This window comes from Pagrus pagrus, assembly GCF_965226575.1.
Source record: "Pagrus pagrus genome assembly, chromosome: 12".
In the NCBI taxonomy this organism is placed as follows: Eukaryota; Metazoa; Chordata; class Actinopteri; order Spariformes; family Sparidae; genus Pagrus; species Pagrus pagrus.
Genome location: NC_140196.1, coordinates 31,640,086 through 31,657,554, shown reverse-complemented (window position 1 = coordinate 31,657,554; position 17,469 = coordinate 31,640,086). Strand labels below are relative to the sequence as shown.

At 42.0% G+C, this 17,469-nt stretch overlaps 1 protein-coding gene across 2 annotated transcripts in view; it reads left to right on the top strand.

Moving 5' to 3' along the window:
- Positions 1-17,469, top strand: part of LOC311266336 (ADAMTS-like protein 2) — a 31,372-nt gene that overhangs the window by 11,668 nt on the left and 2,235 nt on the right. For both annotated transcript variants that reach the window (XM_084368663.1, XM_084368662.1), the window contains exons 3-18: positions 918-993; positions 1,128-1,230; positions 1,658-1,803; positions 1,945-2,068; positions 7,686-7,766; positions 8,091-8,266; positions 8,464-8,875; positions 9,556-9,624; positions 9,960-10,287; positions 10,454-10,554; positions 11,524-11,650; positions 12,148-12,361; positions 15,020-15,175; positions 15,303-15,473; positions 15,578-15,754; positions 17,157-17,310. In XM_084368663.1, the coding sequence (XP_084224789.1) occupies positions 918-993; positions 1,128-1,230; positions 1,658-1,803; positions 1,945-2,068; positions 7,686-7,766; positions 8,091-8,266; positions 8,464-8,875; positions 9,556-9,624; positions 9,960-10,287; positions 10,454-10,554; positions 11,524-11,650; positions 12,148-12,361; positions 15,020-15,175; positions 15,303-15,473; positions 15,578-15,754; positions 17,157-17,310 (2,615 nt within the window). The remainder of the gene's footprint in view (positions 1-917; positions 994-1,127; positions 1,231-1,657; positions 1,804-1,944; positions 2,069-7,685; positions 7,767-8,090; positions 8,267-8,463; positions 8,876-9,555; positions 9,625-9,959; positions 10,288-10,453; positions 10,555-11,523; positions 11,651-12,147; positions 12,362-15,019; positions 15,176-15,302; positions 15,474-15,577; positions 15,755-17,156; positions 17,311-17,469) is intronic.

Sequence of the window (17,469 nt, the reverse complement as noted above, 5' to 3'; positions counted from 1 at the left end):
TCCTGTCTCTTAACACCAGTCTGTAGCTCAAGAGGTGATTGTCTGACAAATCCTGTAGTTTCAGCTGGGAGATAGCATTAATGTCAGCAGTGACCGCTTTACAAGCTCTCTTGGCTTTCATTTTAATGAATGAACAAAATAAACTCACAAAATGTCAAGAAAGGAATACTCTCACTTCTGTTTTCTTTACTCTACAGAAGACTACAACTGTACACGTCTGAATTCAAGTTTCTCTCTTTGACTGAACTAAGACGAGCTGAATCACCTCGTTAACTCATAATAAAAACACACTTTATTCAAACTGCACACAAACTGAATAACAGTCACCAGAACAGTGTTGGTTTGTCTCCACAGTCACCTCTGGTTCGGTCCAAATAAGTCCTCAATTCACAGAGTATCATGCGAAAATATTCACCTGCTGCTGGTGTCCGACTCTCTCTCTGTCCTCTCTCTTTCCTCTCTGTCCTCTCCTGTCCTCACCTGCTGTGTCTTCTCGTCCCTGGACCATAGTCCTGGTCAGATCGGCTGTAAATCACCTCTGTACTGTGTCCCCTGTCTTCAGACTGATTTCTCTGGTTCTGTCTTCAGCTAACTACAGTCAAGGAGAGCTAGCAAAGGGCAGCGGTTGTCAGTTACTCTGGTGATATGCTGTCCCCCTTTATTTTTGGAGCTACCTTGAAATTCTGACGGAATTTGACACATAACACCTTTTTAAGCAATATTCATTAGTAATATTTCATCCATTATATATTAATAGGCTTATAGGTTTCAGTTGAGTTGAGGTGGGGTGACTGTGAAGGCCCCAGCATTTGATTCACATCCTTTTCATACTCATCAAACCATGTTGTCCATGTAATACAGTCATCACAACCATATGATATTCTCTAAAACTGAATTGTATCCCGTCTCTGTCTCAGGCTGTCCACCACTCAGAATGTTAACAGCTCATATTGTGTTGGCTCTCCTAAACAGTACCAGCTCTGCCCTAACCAGGTATGATACTGCATTGATATTGATACTATATTGATTAATTATCCACTGAGTCATTCACCCTGAGGTTTACAGGAAAAAACAAGCAAAACACTTAAAAAAAACTCTTTTCTGTGTGTGTATGTTGTGTTTTTCAGCTCTGTCCCAGCCCCAGTGTTAGCTTCAAACAGCAACAGTGTTCTCAGTTCAATTCTAAAGCTTTTGGAAGAAGATACTACCAGTGGATACCTCTTTACCCAGGTATAATATCCATCCATCAGTCATGTTTTTTTCAATCTGTCTGTCCCTTTTATTAATCCAGTTATCACTCTTTTAACACAGACAAAGGAAACTGAAATTAGAGTTTAGATTCTCTGCCCGAGCCCGAGCCCGAACCAGAGGATAGTGGCGGGAAATATCGACCCGACCCGGCCTGCGTGTCCCTTGTTGAATAAATGAAAATAAATTGTCTTCTGATAATTGTTGATTTGGCTGCTGACATGGAGTATTTAAGTCCTCAGCAGATCATCTACCACCTTCAGCTCAAACTGCACCTGGCAACTTTGCAATCAGGCAATCCCAAAAGATAATCACGTGTAACTCATTGAAGCCTTCATTACACAGAAATCCTATTTTGTGTTGTCAGTAAAGTAAATATCTTTTTAAAATTATGTCATTTCCCATGTAGCTGATTACATCAGCATCTCCAATAAGCCATGTGACCTGCAGTGTACAACCATCAGTGGTGAGCGTCAGCTGCTCGTGCCTGCCCATGATGGTACCTTCTGCCGCGATACCAAATACCTTGGAGTCTGTATAGAGGGTATATGTCAGGTAACCCAACAGGAAACACTTGTGATGTCATTATTTTTTTGTAAGAATTACTAATGCTGTATGTATTTAATGTATTAAATACCACCCAACATATATTTCCACTGGCTGGATGAACAACCTTATTCTCCGCTTCTCCTCCAGCCTGTAGGATGTGATGGAGAGCTGTACAGCAGTAAAACAGTAGACAGATGTGGAGTATGTGGAGGCAACGGGACTTCATGCCAGCGCATCTCTGGATCATACAGGAAGGCACTCACACAGTTAGGTAACACACACACAAACACACATGTAGACAGATGTGCATATGCGTATACATTACATACCATTCAGACTGAAGTCCAGTTATCTGGTGTTGAATTTAAGTACACTCACACAACTACACTTAGTGTTTAAAGTTAACAGTTATCTGGGCCTTCAGCAGCCTGCTCCACAAACCTCACGTTTGTGACGGGTTGTCTTCACCGAAGTGTAGAACTGCTGGGATGTTGATGTAATGGCTACACAGACACTATTGCAAATGACACTTTTTCTGTGACTGCAGTGCTTCTCACTGATTATTGAATCATCTGTTTGGTTAAATTTGTCAGCTAATTTTAGATTACCAAGACAGACCAAGTCAAGACCAAGACTAGTTCAGCTCAAGACCGAGACCGAGACAAAAAAAAAAAAAAACTAGTTTTTTTGCCATTTTGCGTGAGTTGTAGAACATAAGCACCATACTGGGTTCAGCTGCTTAGTATAAATATGAGATTGTATTATTTCAACTACAGGCACAATAATACAGATACAGTGCATGTCTTGTGTGTGAACTCACTATAAATGTTTTCATCAATTGGCTGAAATCAAATATGTGTAGCAATTGCATGACCGCTATTTTTACACTATTTGAGGATTGACTCTTGAGTGCTGTTAAGGACTGACATGACTATAGTCCCAAAGTCATCTAACAAAATAACAAGCCTCCAACACCACCCTGCACCTCAAAAAAAGTCTAATGAATGGGATATATGTTACTGATTTAAATTGTACTTAATTTGTAGATGAAACGTGAATTTTAAATATTAAAGATACACACAATTATCAACTTCAAATTGCATTATTTCCCATTATAGTAGCCAAATTACACTGTATAATATCAGCATCACTGAAATGGCATAAGCCTAATGCTTAATCAATCACAACGATATGCAAATATTATTCAAAGGCCAATGATGCCATATATTTATTCAAACAAGGCCATTATAAGCACAATTCTGTAATTAAATACATAGGGCCAGATCTACTAAAGGTTTTGCGTGTATTAAAATGTGTGCAAACAAAAATGTACTAACTGATTTACTAACAGTGCGCAAAAAGGGTTGCGTCTGTCAAAGGTGCAAAATAGCGCGTCTGCATTCAGTTAGTACGTTTGCAGCAATGAATATGCAACATGGGGCGTTTACACGCAATTGTGTATGTTGTGGGTGGAGAAAATGTAAATATGTTAATTTAGCACACGCAAAGTGATTTATCAAACCTGAAAGCAATAGAAACTGCGTCTATATTTAACACGCCTCAATGGGAGGTGCAAACGCTTTGTATGCGTAATTGCGCACACATGGCTGCGGTTGTTGTTGCAAGAAGGAGACACCGAAACAATGGAAGGAGACGCCGAGAACGCATTTTTCACCCTCGTGTGAACATTTTTGGGATGAATGAGGAAACTATCACTAGAACATATCGCCTATCCAGCCTTGCCATTTTGGAGCTGTTGGAGTAACGGATTTGGAGCCAGCTACGAGAAGGAGTCACGCAATACTGCAATAACAAAACTCCTTGCATGTTTACTATTATTATTATTATATTTATATTATTATACACCAATTTTTCTTTTGTTCTTCTTCTGATGTCTTGGTATCTCCTTTTCACTTCATCCACTGTTCGTCTGTTTTTTCCAACAGCATTAACTTTTTCACCAATTTTCTCCCACACGGCGTTCCTCTGCACGACCGTCAGATTCCTTTGCTGCAGCTCATTGAAATGTTTATTTGCTTCCTCTACCAACACTTCTAATTCCAAAGGGTCGAATTTCACTTTGCGCTTTCGCTCTCTCAAACTCGCCATGCTGAAAACCATGAAACACACTAAACCCTCATTTAAATAGGCGTTTCTCCAACACGTTTGCACCTGTTGTCATTAACGCAATCACTCTTAGTAAATTGCCCGAAACCGCAGTTCAACCCCACACGCAAATTTCTAGATTGCGCACGCAGATTAGTACAAGCAATTTGGGATCTTAGTAGATCCGGCCCATAGACACACACGCACGACTGACGAATTCGCCGACATTTTGCGTCCTCCTCCATGGATCCGTGACCGTGCTTTAGAGGGGGAGGGGGGGCGTGAGAGGACGAGCGCCAACGCCATCTGTGTCACAAAATGCATGTGATTGGTACCACTTGAAGGGGGTGTATAATGATATCTAAAAAAATAAAAAAAACTGTGCCTGCCTGGATATTATAGGTTACAAATCCCTTCGAGACCGCTCGGCCAGTCCGAGACATTGCGAGACCGAGAGACCCGAGACTGAGACAAGACCAAGACCAAAGACTGTCGAGGCCGTGACAAGACCAAGACCACAAAAAAGTGGTCTACAAGTTTTTAATACGTGGTTGTAACAGTCAGAGTTATTCAATGAAGCGCCACTAGGTGGCGCCTCCTTTTTTTTAGTGGGTAATGTAACATGTACGATGAAGAAGAGCAGGTGTACTTCCGCTCCCCATGAGAAAGGATACTGCCGACAGAGCAAAGACTCCCCATTTTATTTTGTCTTTATTTACACAAGTGTTGGTGCAAGAACCTGGTTTCGTTTGCGTGTATGCATGTAACATCTAGTGCCGTAGAGACCTGGCATGGTATGGTCAGTATTATGAATAAAAGTGCAGTGCGGAAACCACATGTTGCCTGTCGTCTCTTGAGTAACCGGAGCCACCCGCACTAAAGTGGACCATCACCTTTACAGTGGGCTGTTATAACTGACGTTCTCAACTACAATTCCGAGTTGTTTGAACTACAGAAATCTGTTTAGAATTATCTTAATGAATAATGCAACAAGGACGTAAACTGCGCTGTTTGCTTATTCAGCATGGAATGGATCGCAAATGAATAAAGTAATGATTAAAAGAAACAATCTAAACTCTAATTTCAGTTTCCTTTGTCTGTGTTAAAAGAGTGATAACTGGATTAATAAAAGGGACAGACAGATTGAAAAAAACATGACTGATGGATGGATATTATACCTGGGTAAAGAGGTATCCACTGGTAGTATCTTCTTCCAAAAGCTTTAGAATTGAACTGGGAACACTGTCCCAGCCCCAGTGTTAGCTTCAAACAGCAACAGAGCTGAAAAACACAACATACACACACAGAAAAGAGTTTTTTTTAAGTGTTTTGCTTGTTTTTTCCTGTAAACCTCAGGGTGAATGACTCAGTGGATAATTAATCAGTATAGTATCAATATCAATGCAGTATCATACCTGGTTAGGGCAGAGCTGGTACTGTTTAGGAGAGCCAACACAATATGAGCTGTTAACATTCTGAGTGGTGGACAGCCTGAGACAGAGACGGGATACAATTCAGTTTTAGAGAATATCATATGGTTGTGATGACTGTATTACATGGACAACATGGTTTGATGAGTATGAAAAGGATGAGAATCAAATGCTGGGGCCTTCACAGTCACCCCACCTCAACTCAACTGAAACCTATAAGCCTATTAATATATAATGGATGAAATATTACCAATGAATATTGCTTAAAAAGGTGTTATGTGTCAAATTCCGTCAGAATTTCAAGGTAGCTCCAAAGGCTGGTTCGGGTCACGTCCGGGCTCGGGCTCGGGCTCGGGCAGAGTATCTAAACTCTATTTTCAAGCCAAGTCTGGTCCCAGTCAAAGTAAATCATGAAAATTTGACAAGAAATCAGCATTTCAATCAAAAAATCTTCAATTCAGATTTCATCCAGTAGATGATAGTTTGTATAATTTAGAATGCACCTTTGCAGACTAGAGCTGATGATATAATGTGAGCAGTACATCCAAACATGAAACAGTTTTTGATCTGCACAATTATTTTGACTTGACTTGAACACATTCAACAAATTAGGGCCCTGGATGAACAACTGACTGATGTTTGATGAGACCCAGTGTTAATAATAGTTTGTATCAGACAACCAGTGTATTTTATTTAAACCCAAAAGTGTTTTTCTACATAGAATGTGATGTGTGTTATTAACAAGTGGATGTCGTAAACAGACTTAGTTTAGCTGCATGGACCCATTCAACAAAAAATGACTATCAGCCTCATGCTTCAGCATGGATAGCACGTCTTAAGGCGCCGACATACTTTCCAAACTGCACGTCCACTGGCAGCTGCAGATTTGTACTGGTCAAGTGGACCGGCTAACGGTTCTTTTCACAACAATAAATTGGAAATTAAACAAACTGTCTTAACTTGCTTGCTGGGCTACTGACTTGCTTAAACCCCAAGTAATGTGCTGTGTACTGAGATACTAATAATACAGAATGTTGTACCACTGCCAGTTGTAACATAGTTGGCTTAAGTTAACATCATTTTAAAAAGTAATGTAACTTTATTAAACATTAACCCTAACCCTAATTGTGTTGATTTAATTTGTAATATTCCTTGCAGCTACTTGTTGCCACATGGTCTCCTGACAATAACATTATTGCAACAGTCAGCTTCTATCAAAAAACTAAAAGTGTCTCCAAATGTCAACCTATTTTTTTCTGTCATTATTCTGGGTTAGGGTTACATCGTACTTTTTCATCACCTTTTGACAACCACTGAATGCTGCTAGCTTTAGATTTAAAGCCAAAGCTAGCAGCTTTAAACACTGTTGGTGGTGTGCTGCTGGTGTGTTTAGTCACCAGGAAGATGACTTTGGTGCACAAAAAGAGAAATGCGTCCATTATTTCATAAAGAAATGGGGATTGGTTTTTTCATAGTACTTATTTTGTTTGAGCCACCTTTAAAAAACAATTAAAATAATAATAGTAATAATAATTTCAGGAATTTTTTACGGAAGCCCTAAAGGGCCATGCATTTATACATTTTATTTCCTCCGTTTTCCCGTGATAACGAGTTAATTTCATTTGTTTTCTCGAAATCTCGAGTTATTATCTCGAAATAACAACCGCTGTTTTCTCGAGATAACGGGATAATTTTCTCGAGATCTCGAGATAACGAAACTTTGTTCTCCCGAGATAATGATATAATTAATTCCAGGTCTCGAGATAATGACTCTGATATGATAGGCCTGAGATTATGGAGACGCCCGGGACCTCGTAGCTGGTCAGCTATGTAGTTAACGATGACAGCAGGCTCACTTAGATTGTGCCGCCGATATAGCTGAAGCCTTGCTAACCGTCTTTTTAGATTACGCACACTAATGTGTATATTATCTGTAATAGCAAGGCATAATGCTATTTCAGCCTTTGTCAGGCCTTGATTGAAAAGATATGTGACGCGGTGATCGATATTCTCCTGCTCCTCTGACATTGCAACACTGAATGATGTTTCCTGCAATGATGTAATATACTACACTATCTTTTTGTTTTCTCGAGATCTCGAGAAAATTATCCCATTATCTCGGGAAAACGGCAGTTGTTATTATGAGATAATAACTCGAGATTTCGAGGAAACAAATGAAATTAACTCGTTATCACGGGAAAACGGAGGAAATGAAATGTATGAATGCATGGCCCTTTAGCGCTTCCGTAGTTTTTTTTCTTTCATATGTCCACAATTTCTTTTCAAAGCTCCCCATGACAATCATCAAAAGACCATTGTGTCAGTGTTTAAAATAGCTGTTTTTGTCATCAGGCTACGTGTTCATCACCAACATCCCAGCTGGAGCTTCAGACATTCAGATCGTAGAGAGACATAAGACTGAGAACATCCTGGGTGAGAACCAACAACTCCTTTAAGGTCAATAACCTGTGAACCAAATCAACAGTTAAGGTTTTTTCTGTTTGTTATGAAATTATATTTAACATATCTAAGCTAAGCTAGGCTAAACATGATCTGGGCCTACATTTGTACCGACTACACAAAGATAATTTTGATCTTCTTCCCTAACTCTTCTTTCCAAAAGAAGAACCACTTGATACATTGTAGAAAGTACTAATTTGAAAATGACATATCTTTCTGTGGGTTTTTGGGTTCTGACCCAATCTTGAATGTCACCTTGTCTTAGTCCCTCCCCCTGATGTTTCCCCTCCTATCTAGCCCTGTCAGATGAAGCTGGTCATTTCTTCTTCAATGGAAACACTGTGTTTCACAATCCTCAAAACTTCCGTGTAGCAGGAACAATGTTTAAATACAGACGTCCCAGCAATGTTTTCTCTGATGGCCTGGAGTATATCATTGCCCAGGGACCAACACTTCAGGGCCTGAACGTTATGGTAGCGCGCACGCAAACACACACACACACACACACACACACACACACACACACACACACACACACACACACACACACACACACACACACACACACACACACACACAGTACAAGTATATGTACATTTTACTGTCATGAAGGTGATTTTCACTTCCAGTATGAAGTAACTAACCTGTGATTTTCTCTTTGGGCATGAAGTACTATAACATGAACGGGAAACTCCCCCACATCACCTATGAGTACACCATCCCTCGCACATTTCATGACATCACAGCTGCACAAGGCATCACCACAGGCCCCTCCCACTCTCATCTTAACCTCACCTATAACGAGGTAAATGAGGACGTCAGAGGGGATCTACTTAGAGCGATGAACCACAGCAGTGTGAGCGTGACAACCGTTCATCACTACAACACCCAGCTAGGAGCTGATGACCAATCAGATGTCCGGCTGCATGAAGAGGAGGAGGAAGAAGTAGTGTGGGAGGTCAGGACACCCAGCCCTCCACCGCCTGCTGCCATGTTGGTCTTCAGACCAGCTGATGTCACCAGTCACGTATTCAGCCAAAATGATGTGGAAGAGCGGGGACCTCCAGTGCCGTCTGGCTACCGTGAGTCACAGATTGATCTGTCCTTGGATAAACAAGCTTTAACTTTTTAAAAGTGAGAAGACATTAGTGTTTAAAATCTGCTCGTGCTCACTGTTCCAGTGTGAAAATGATCAGTCAGTAATCATGGAGTTAAATACAAACGTTGGTCTGTTATAGAGCCTTGTAGAAAACCCTACACCACACATCAGCTGACAAGTCTTTTTTCAAGTATATACATCTCATTCATTTAAAATGCATGTTGTCATATCTCATTAATAACAACACATTCACCAACGTTAGTTAGGAAACATGATTTACCTGTTGGGCCACAGACTGAAGGTAATGACAGCTTAGATACCTACCAGTTAGGATGTTGCTCAGATGTTACTGTTGGGTAAAGACACTAGCAAAGCAGCACAGTACATGAAATAAGCACGGCAGCAACAGAAATGAACCAGCTGCCCCCCCAGCAGGGTTAATGCTCCGTGCCACACTGCAAAAACTGTGATTAAGAGCTCGGGGCATCTACCTGGCCTCCAAATTCCCCAGATCAGGATCCATTTGATCATTGCTTGGAGAATATATACTGACCTTCACATTAGCAGAATTGTTTTGTCCAGCCTCTTGGTGTTGTTTACTTACCTGTCTGTCATTAATATCTTGTTTGTCTCATTGCTCAAATTGTTTTTCTGTTTATTTAGGAAGTTCCTCCAACTCGATTGACGAGCCTTCCACTGATGAAGACAACTCTCTGCTGCTCTCTTTTCCAGGTAGAAATGATTGGATGTGATGGGAAGTGGCAGACCCAATAGGTCATCGCACCTCCAGTATTTGTTGTTCTGTAGCTGGACCTCGACTTCTGACCGCCGTGTGCAGAGACCATAAAAATTACACTCAAACAGAAAAAATACTACATACCATGAGTTATTATAATTATTATAGTCGTATTTTTTTAATGGAGCCTAATAGAAATTTTGTCAAACAAATATATTTTGCTTCGGCTCAATAATGGCTTTTGTTATTTTGCCACAATCTTCTTCACTGTTTATTATCTCTTAATGTCAGAAATATCATAAAACATTCATTTGTTTACATCCAATCACAGGTAGTCAGATTGTTCATTCTGCAGAGCTGCCGGAAGATGCCCCCTATCTGCTACTGGAGGACTTACATCACAACCAGACACAGTCAAACACACACTCTGTTAAACACACACTCACTGATCCACATTCACCAGCAGAGACACAAGTGGACATGTTGTCTGCCACAGACACAGAGCTAGACACTGACCCACGGTTGGAACTGCACTCAGACATACTCACAGTCACGGATACACACTCTGTTGTACACACAGAAACACAAACAGACACACACACTGCCATCTTGGTACAGCTGCAGCAGGTGTCTGCAGTACAGGCAGCCAACACAGAGAGGTAAGTCTGTGTTCAGGTTTGCCTGCAGGTCTTTTAATATAACTTAATGACATTCATGTTCTTCCGTCTGTGTTATGCATGTTACATTTAGGGTTTTTTATAAAATGATTTGGAAAATGTTGAAAAGTGTAGCTGTCCGTCTCTGTCTCTGTTTCTGTCTCTCTAGCAATGACTTTGACGTTGGTCCTGACCCAGATATCAGTCTGGCAGACATGTATCGCTGGAAGGTTTCTGCATATGCTCCATGTAGCTCTACCTGTACAACAGGTAAACACATGCACAACACGCATTTACATCAACATTTATTGTATTATCTTTCATAAAACAACTTGTGAACGTTGTTGTGTCTATTAAAACTGTATATCAGAACACAGCCTGTGGCGGAGGTAATCAGATCCTTTTACATTTACTGTTATATACTGTATTATTCTATTGACAGTTTTTTATAGAAAGCAGAATGTGACTGTTGCCGAAGGTCGAGGGGGAAGTCATTCTTAACTGTTTTGTATCTGACTGAATGGTTCTGATTATTTTCATTCTGGATTCTTCTGCTGGTTATTTTTTCCATTAATATCTTGATTGTTTATTTTGAAAAATTCTGAAAATAGTGAGACTTGCTGTCACACTTACCAAGCACCTAAAGCAGCACCTTCACCGTGTTTATGTCCAACATTATCAAAATACATTGGAATGTTTTGTATGCCTGTAACTACTAACTAAAGCAGTCAGTTAAATGTAGTGGAAGTAAAAGTGACCCAAACAGAAAAGACTAAAGTAAAGCAGTACTTCAGATTTTTACTTGAAGTGATAGTTGTGGTCTTCTGATGTGTGGTTGTTTGTGGTACTGTCCCTGTTCAGTGTGTTACCTGCAGCAGATGACCGTCTGTGTGGAGAAGCAGAGCATTGTGCTGCTAAATGGTACCAACAGCAAGACGTATTCTAACCGCCTAAAATATAAATATCCGCTTACGTGTATCTATATTTGAACATTTTTGGTGCTTTAATGGCGACCTATTACACACTGTACCTTTTAAGTACAGTACTTGAGTAAATATATTTAGATACATTCTTCTACTGAGTAAAGGTTTCAGGGATTACAAAACAAAATAAAAGAAAAAGTTGAACATGTCTCTTCTACCAGACACATTTTGTACTGCACATCATTTGTATGTTGTTGATCAATGTCTGCACTGTGTCTGCTCCCTGTTAACATTGTGTGTCTGTGTCTATTGCCAGGTATCACTGCTAGCTATGCCCTGTGTGTGCGGTATGATGGTACTGAAGTCGATGACAGTTACTGTGACTCTCTGACCAGACCTGAGCCCACACATGAGTTCTGCACTGGAAAGGAATGTCCTCCGAGGTACTGACTGACTGACTGACTGACTGGTTGGTTGGTTGGTTGGTTGGTTGGTTAAACTAAAGGCTCTGATTTGAAACTCTTCACACTTCAGTTCAATGCCAAGGATGATTTTCTGTCAGTATATGTCAGATGCCAAGTCAAGTTATCCCCAAAATGAAGTGTACCCACATGTCCCTATCTTTTAATCTGCTAAGATCTTTAAGTGTTTTCTGTCTAAATAAATTAAAGCCAAACAAGATTAATCACATCGTATGACTTTTTCTGCTCTTTTTAAAGCCTTGTTATATGCTGTTGGTGAGTCATATGGCCACAGTCATTTTTATTTTTAAGTAAGGATTTGAAAATTTTTGATCAGTAGTTGTAGTCTAGTACAGATTAATACATTCAAAGCACAGGCAGCAAAGGGACTGACATCTGTCACTGTGATTGTCACCAAATATCCCTGAAACTGTTTTTTACAATTCACCGACTGTATCGTGTCTCCGCTCTCTCCTCAGATGGGAGACCAGTGGGTGGAGTGAGTGCTCTCGAACCTGTGGCGAGGGCGTTCAGTATCGAACTGTGCGCTGCTGGAAGATGCTGTCACCCGGTCTTGACTCCTCGGTCTATGATTCACTGTGTTTGTCACATGACCTGCACAAACCAGCCAATAGAAAGGTCTGCCTTGGCCAGAGCTGTGGACCCCAGTGGGAGGTGTCTGAGTGGTCAGAGGTAGTGCAGCGAGCCACAGAGCTGTGTCTAATGGAGGAATGTGTGTGTTGTTGTTGGCTTTGATGGTTCTTGTTTGTTTTCATGGTAACGCAATTCACATTTTCATAGCAAGTTGATGTTGTGAAATCTGAAAAAAGGTTGTTCAAAGGAGCAAAAATACATAAAGCCATGAACCAAGAACAGCCAGTGTGTGTTCTGGTAACCAAAGGCTCCATGAAAAGCTTCACAGGTTTCAGTGTTGGTATCAAAACATTTCCCATATAATCACACATACAAACAATTCAGTCCTATTTAACAGAGACATCTTCAGTGGATAAAATAAAAATACATTTTTAATCTGAAACTGGATAGGAGTTTAAAATCCAAGATCTAATACCAAAAAAAGTACAATAATTACCCGAGCAACCATACAGCCATTAATGTTTCTGCCCCCTAATGTTTCACTAACAGGGCTATTCAGTGGTACTTTTGAACTGTGCCCGGTCAAACCGTATCACTGTTTTGTGTTTCCATTACCACGTTATGCGTGGCAAGTTGTGCCACGATGGACCACCACCAGAGTCAAGCCAAAGTGTGACTGCACATAAATAATTTATAGGAAATTAAGCAGAGCTTTGTTAGCTGCTGTTCTTCGATAGTACTGCAGTGAAGACAAGTATTTACACCTGCTCCATTGAGCACAACTCAAGACAAACGTGTCCTCAGTCAAAGACACATCTTCAGCAGGTAGCTCTCCTGTCATGAGAAAGGTAAATCCTGCCACGCTGGGCTGACGTGCTGAGTCAAAGCAGAGCCGGCATGACTGTATGGAAAAGTCCTATAAGTACTCTCAGGCCAAAGGGGACGTTTCGTCCTCTACCACAGGGATTCCCAAAGTGTGTGAGCTGCCGCTAGGGGGTGCGCGAGATGAAAAATGTAATGGCGGTCTGATAATTACACAATTACAGTTTCCCCAATTTATCTGCTTTCTGCCTCTGATCCTGAGCCTGTCATCCATCCACTTTTAAAAGTGGAAGCTTGCGCATAACTTTGCATTATATTGAAACTGTGTTACAGTGTTTCAGATTAATTCAAATGCCAGAGCGCATTGTTGTGATCGTGATTCATGGACCTCGGAACTATTTTCTGAGAGGGGGGCGGGATTTTTGTTGGGAGGGGCGGGGTCACTTTGATCACTAAATCAGGCCATTTAAGGAACATAACAGCATTAGGCCTATTTGTACCCTTGAATGAAAAAAGAAAAGTCTGCGCTCCTGACTCAGGGCTTTCATGCATATCCAAAAGTGGACCTTCTCTCAGTTGACCTACTGATGAAGATTTTAAGCAGGGTGGAGACATCGCTTTCATCCATAAAGTCACTGTGAGCGTTCATAACGGTCAAATGTGTTAGTCTCTCCTGCGTCATGGTGCGCAGCCAGGTTTTCAGCCTGCGCAAGGCTCAGAAAGAGCGCTCGGATGCCGCGACAGATATTGGCAGGGCCAGACACAGCTTAATGAGCTTCTCCACCTCCGACAGCATGGAGCGGGGTGGGGCTGCAAGGTAGGCTATGCAGGATGGACACATCCTGGATGGTGCTTACTTCCCGTCCCCTACACACATTCCTCAGTATGTCCAGCTCAAGGCTTAGCCACTCTCGTGGAAAGGGGGTCAGTTCCGAGGAACCCACATCCACTCGTTTCCTGTGAGCCGCCTCAAGAACTGCCTGCTCTCGCCCTGCAGCTATGCGGAGTCCTTCCTGATCACAACGCCGCTCCGCCTCGGAGCGCACCAGGTCCAGATGCAGCCTGACTCCTATGCCAGATGCCTAGGCTACTGTATGTAGTCAGGCAGGCTGCATGTCACATCAAAAGCATAGATCTATGCATTAATTACATGTAAGAGATAAATGTAAGTCAGATTCTTTATTTTTTTAAAGCGTAATGCAGTGGGTAGGGAGGCTGATGGGGTGCGGGGAGGCGGATGGGAGGGCGGCAGCACCCCTAGTTCCGACGTCTATGTCGTGATTATTTTATTATAGCCTATGTGTGTTCTGGTCATTTGAGCATGATTAAACATGCCGCCTTTAATATGGCTATAAAAAAGCTTGTTGCATTTTGTTTTTTTTTGAAGGTGTGGGGGATTGGGGGTGTGTCAACCCAGTTGGGACATAGAAGGGGGTGCGTGGCTAAAAAAGTTTGGGAACCGCTGCTCTACCATATGGTCGACATGACACAAAGGGAGGCCGCTAGGAGGCATTCAGCTGCTTTCTCTTCATTGTAAAGAGCAATACTGAAGCTCTCCAGAGCCTCACCGTGGCTGCTTGTGGTTGAAATGAGGACTTCATGGGTGTGAAGTGGAACTCTGAACTCTGAACTGTCTGAAAAAGCTTTCAGACAGAAGAGCATGACAACAATAAAGAAGGAAACACATCAGCAGCAGTGTTCTTCATGTTGATTAGTCATGTCTGACTAGATCACATATTGTTCATGTGCAGCTTCATCTCATCTGTGAATATAATGAACATGGCTGTAAATAATGCTGAAAGTGAGTTGCTGCCATGCTGATTATAACCGTTAACTTTTGAATCCTTTTTTCATCAGTTTCCTGAATATTAATGAGGCTGAGCTCAGAAAAATTCAGTGACTGTATGTGTGTGTTTGTGTGTCACTGTGTGTTAGTGTTCGGCACGTTGTGGCTCTCGGGGTGTTCGTTCTCGGGAGGTTCGTTGCTCCATGGAAATGAGACTATGTAACAAGTCGTCTCAGCCAATAGAAAGTCAGGAATGTGAAGGCCCGCCCTGTGATAGACGATGGACAGTTTCTGACTGGGGACCTGTGAGTTTGACAACACACACACACATATGTGCGTTCAGCACACACTGGACCAGGCATTTCAACACTTGTCAGTAGTATTGAGTTTATGGAGAGGATTGTCAGTTAACAATATGTGTGTATGTGCCAGTGCTCAGGAGTGTGTGGAGAGGGAAGGATGATGCGTGCAGTCATGTGTCGGTCCTCAGGTGGGATAGTGATGTCAGAGGAGCAGTGTGACCAATCAATGCGCCCGCTGGCCATCTATCCCTGTGGTGACAGAGATTGCGCCCCCCATTGGGTCGAACAGGAATGGCAACAGGTAAACACTAAAGAAGCAGTGTGGTACACTTTAAGAGGTCTGTGGCTGAGCCAGCCCACACAGATAAACACTGTGCTCACAGTCTCTGTCTGTGTGTTTGTCAGTGTAACGCTACATGTGGGCGCGGTGTACGTCAGCGTCAGGTGGTGTGTGCCGGGCTGGATGCTGGTGTGTTCAAAGAGTTTCCAGACAGCAGCTGTGACAAAACCAACAAACCAGAGACCAGCTCATCCTGCTTCCAGAGACCCTGCTCCAAATGGTTCACCACATCCTGGTCTCAGGTACCTGGCTGCCTGCTTGTCTGCCTGCTTGTCTGCCTGCCTGCCTGTCTGCCTGCCTGTCTGTCAGTCTGTCTGTCTGCTAGGGCGGTCACGATTTCCATTCTGTAGAGAACCTGGAATGGCACTCAGTAGAGTGCAAACCTCCGCCAGGGCCCAACAGTCTCCTTTAATTAAATCAAGTCTAATCCAGTATCAAAGTGGTTAGCCCTGTATCACTGGACATTTAAAGCAGCCAGAACTGATTAACCAGAATTTAATATCACCAGATCTCAGATCTGCATCAAACTGTTCTCACTCAGACACCAGCAGCCTGAATACACGTGATGCCTTTCATCAACATCCAGGTATTATTACCTGAGACATGAATGAAAGTGTTGAAGAAGGTCCTGTCTCACAATGTTAAAGAAGGATCTGTCCCTTTATCCAGATCTGCACTAAAAGTTAACAGGTCTGTTCTGGGCTGAGACCTGTCCTCCATCCAGGTTCTGTGGAAATCTGTTCTGTAGTTTTTCCGTAATCCTGCTGATGAAGGGTTAAAAACATTACTTCCTTGGTGAAGGTAAAAAATTGATCGAAATGAGCTTTCAGCTTTGATTATCAAGATCAAAATCAAGACCAACGATTCTCCCATAATTTATTTCTCCACCCTTCCTACCTGGAATGTGTATGAAGGCAAAGAAGAAAAATAAACTTCACAGCTAGCTTAGCATTAGCCTGCAGCTGCAGCTCCACTCTTTTCAGTGCGATGTCGACAATCAGCTGACTGGTACCAGAGGAAACTCTGACAGCGTCGCAGATGTTGGGTTTTTTGTCTTTTTCAGAGATCCTTTACTGATTTGTTTATGAAGAGGGTTCACTCTGGACAGATTTGAGAAACATCTTGTGATGTTTATTGTTGAATCACTGCTATTTTCTGTTCAACTCTGGAATCTTTATTTTTGCTGAATATTATTAGAACTGGTTGAACCACAACCTGTAAAAAGCCTCCAGGATAAAGTCAAGCTGTTGTTGTAAATTACTCCTATCTTTTTTAAGAAGAGCTTGAAAATGTAAATGACAGCTGTCAGGACATGAAACCAATGATCTGCTGATCTTTACTGATCCATGTGTGTGAGTCTCACAAAGGCGGAGCCGTCAAGGCTGAAAAAACAAAGTTTAAATCAAATCTAGTCTTGGATTTAGGGACTCGTGACCCACTGACCTCTAGTTTCTTACACATTCACAGCGATCTCAAATCAGGACTGACTAGTTGTATAAATTCCTGCACCTTCAGACGTATTCTGTGTGGTGTCCATACTTTTTTAAGAAATCTTATTTGTCATTTGATCTGAGTGTCTGTTGGTGTGATCATCAGTAACATGTAGAGAAAAATGAAAAGTCCTGTCCCCTCATGGGCCCTCAGTGCAGCAAGACCTGTGGGAGTGGCGTCCAGGTTCGAGAGGTGAAGTGTTATCAGGGGGAGGAGCTGGTAACCAGGGGCCACAGCTGCGACTCTGCCCTCAAACCAGAAGCCCGACAGAGCTGTCAGATCCAGAGCTGTCCGACAGAGGCCCCAGGTATACAAACAAATGCAGTGTGCGTAGGTACTGTAGGTGATGCAATCTGTCAGCACACTTTCATCATTCACCCATCAGCGGGTCATAAATGAACTCATACATGCGTCACTGTGAGGAAGGGTTTTCCTTCACTGCTTTCATGATGTTAATGACACATTT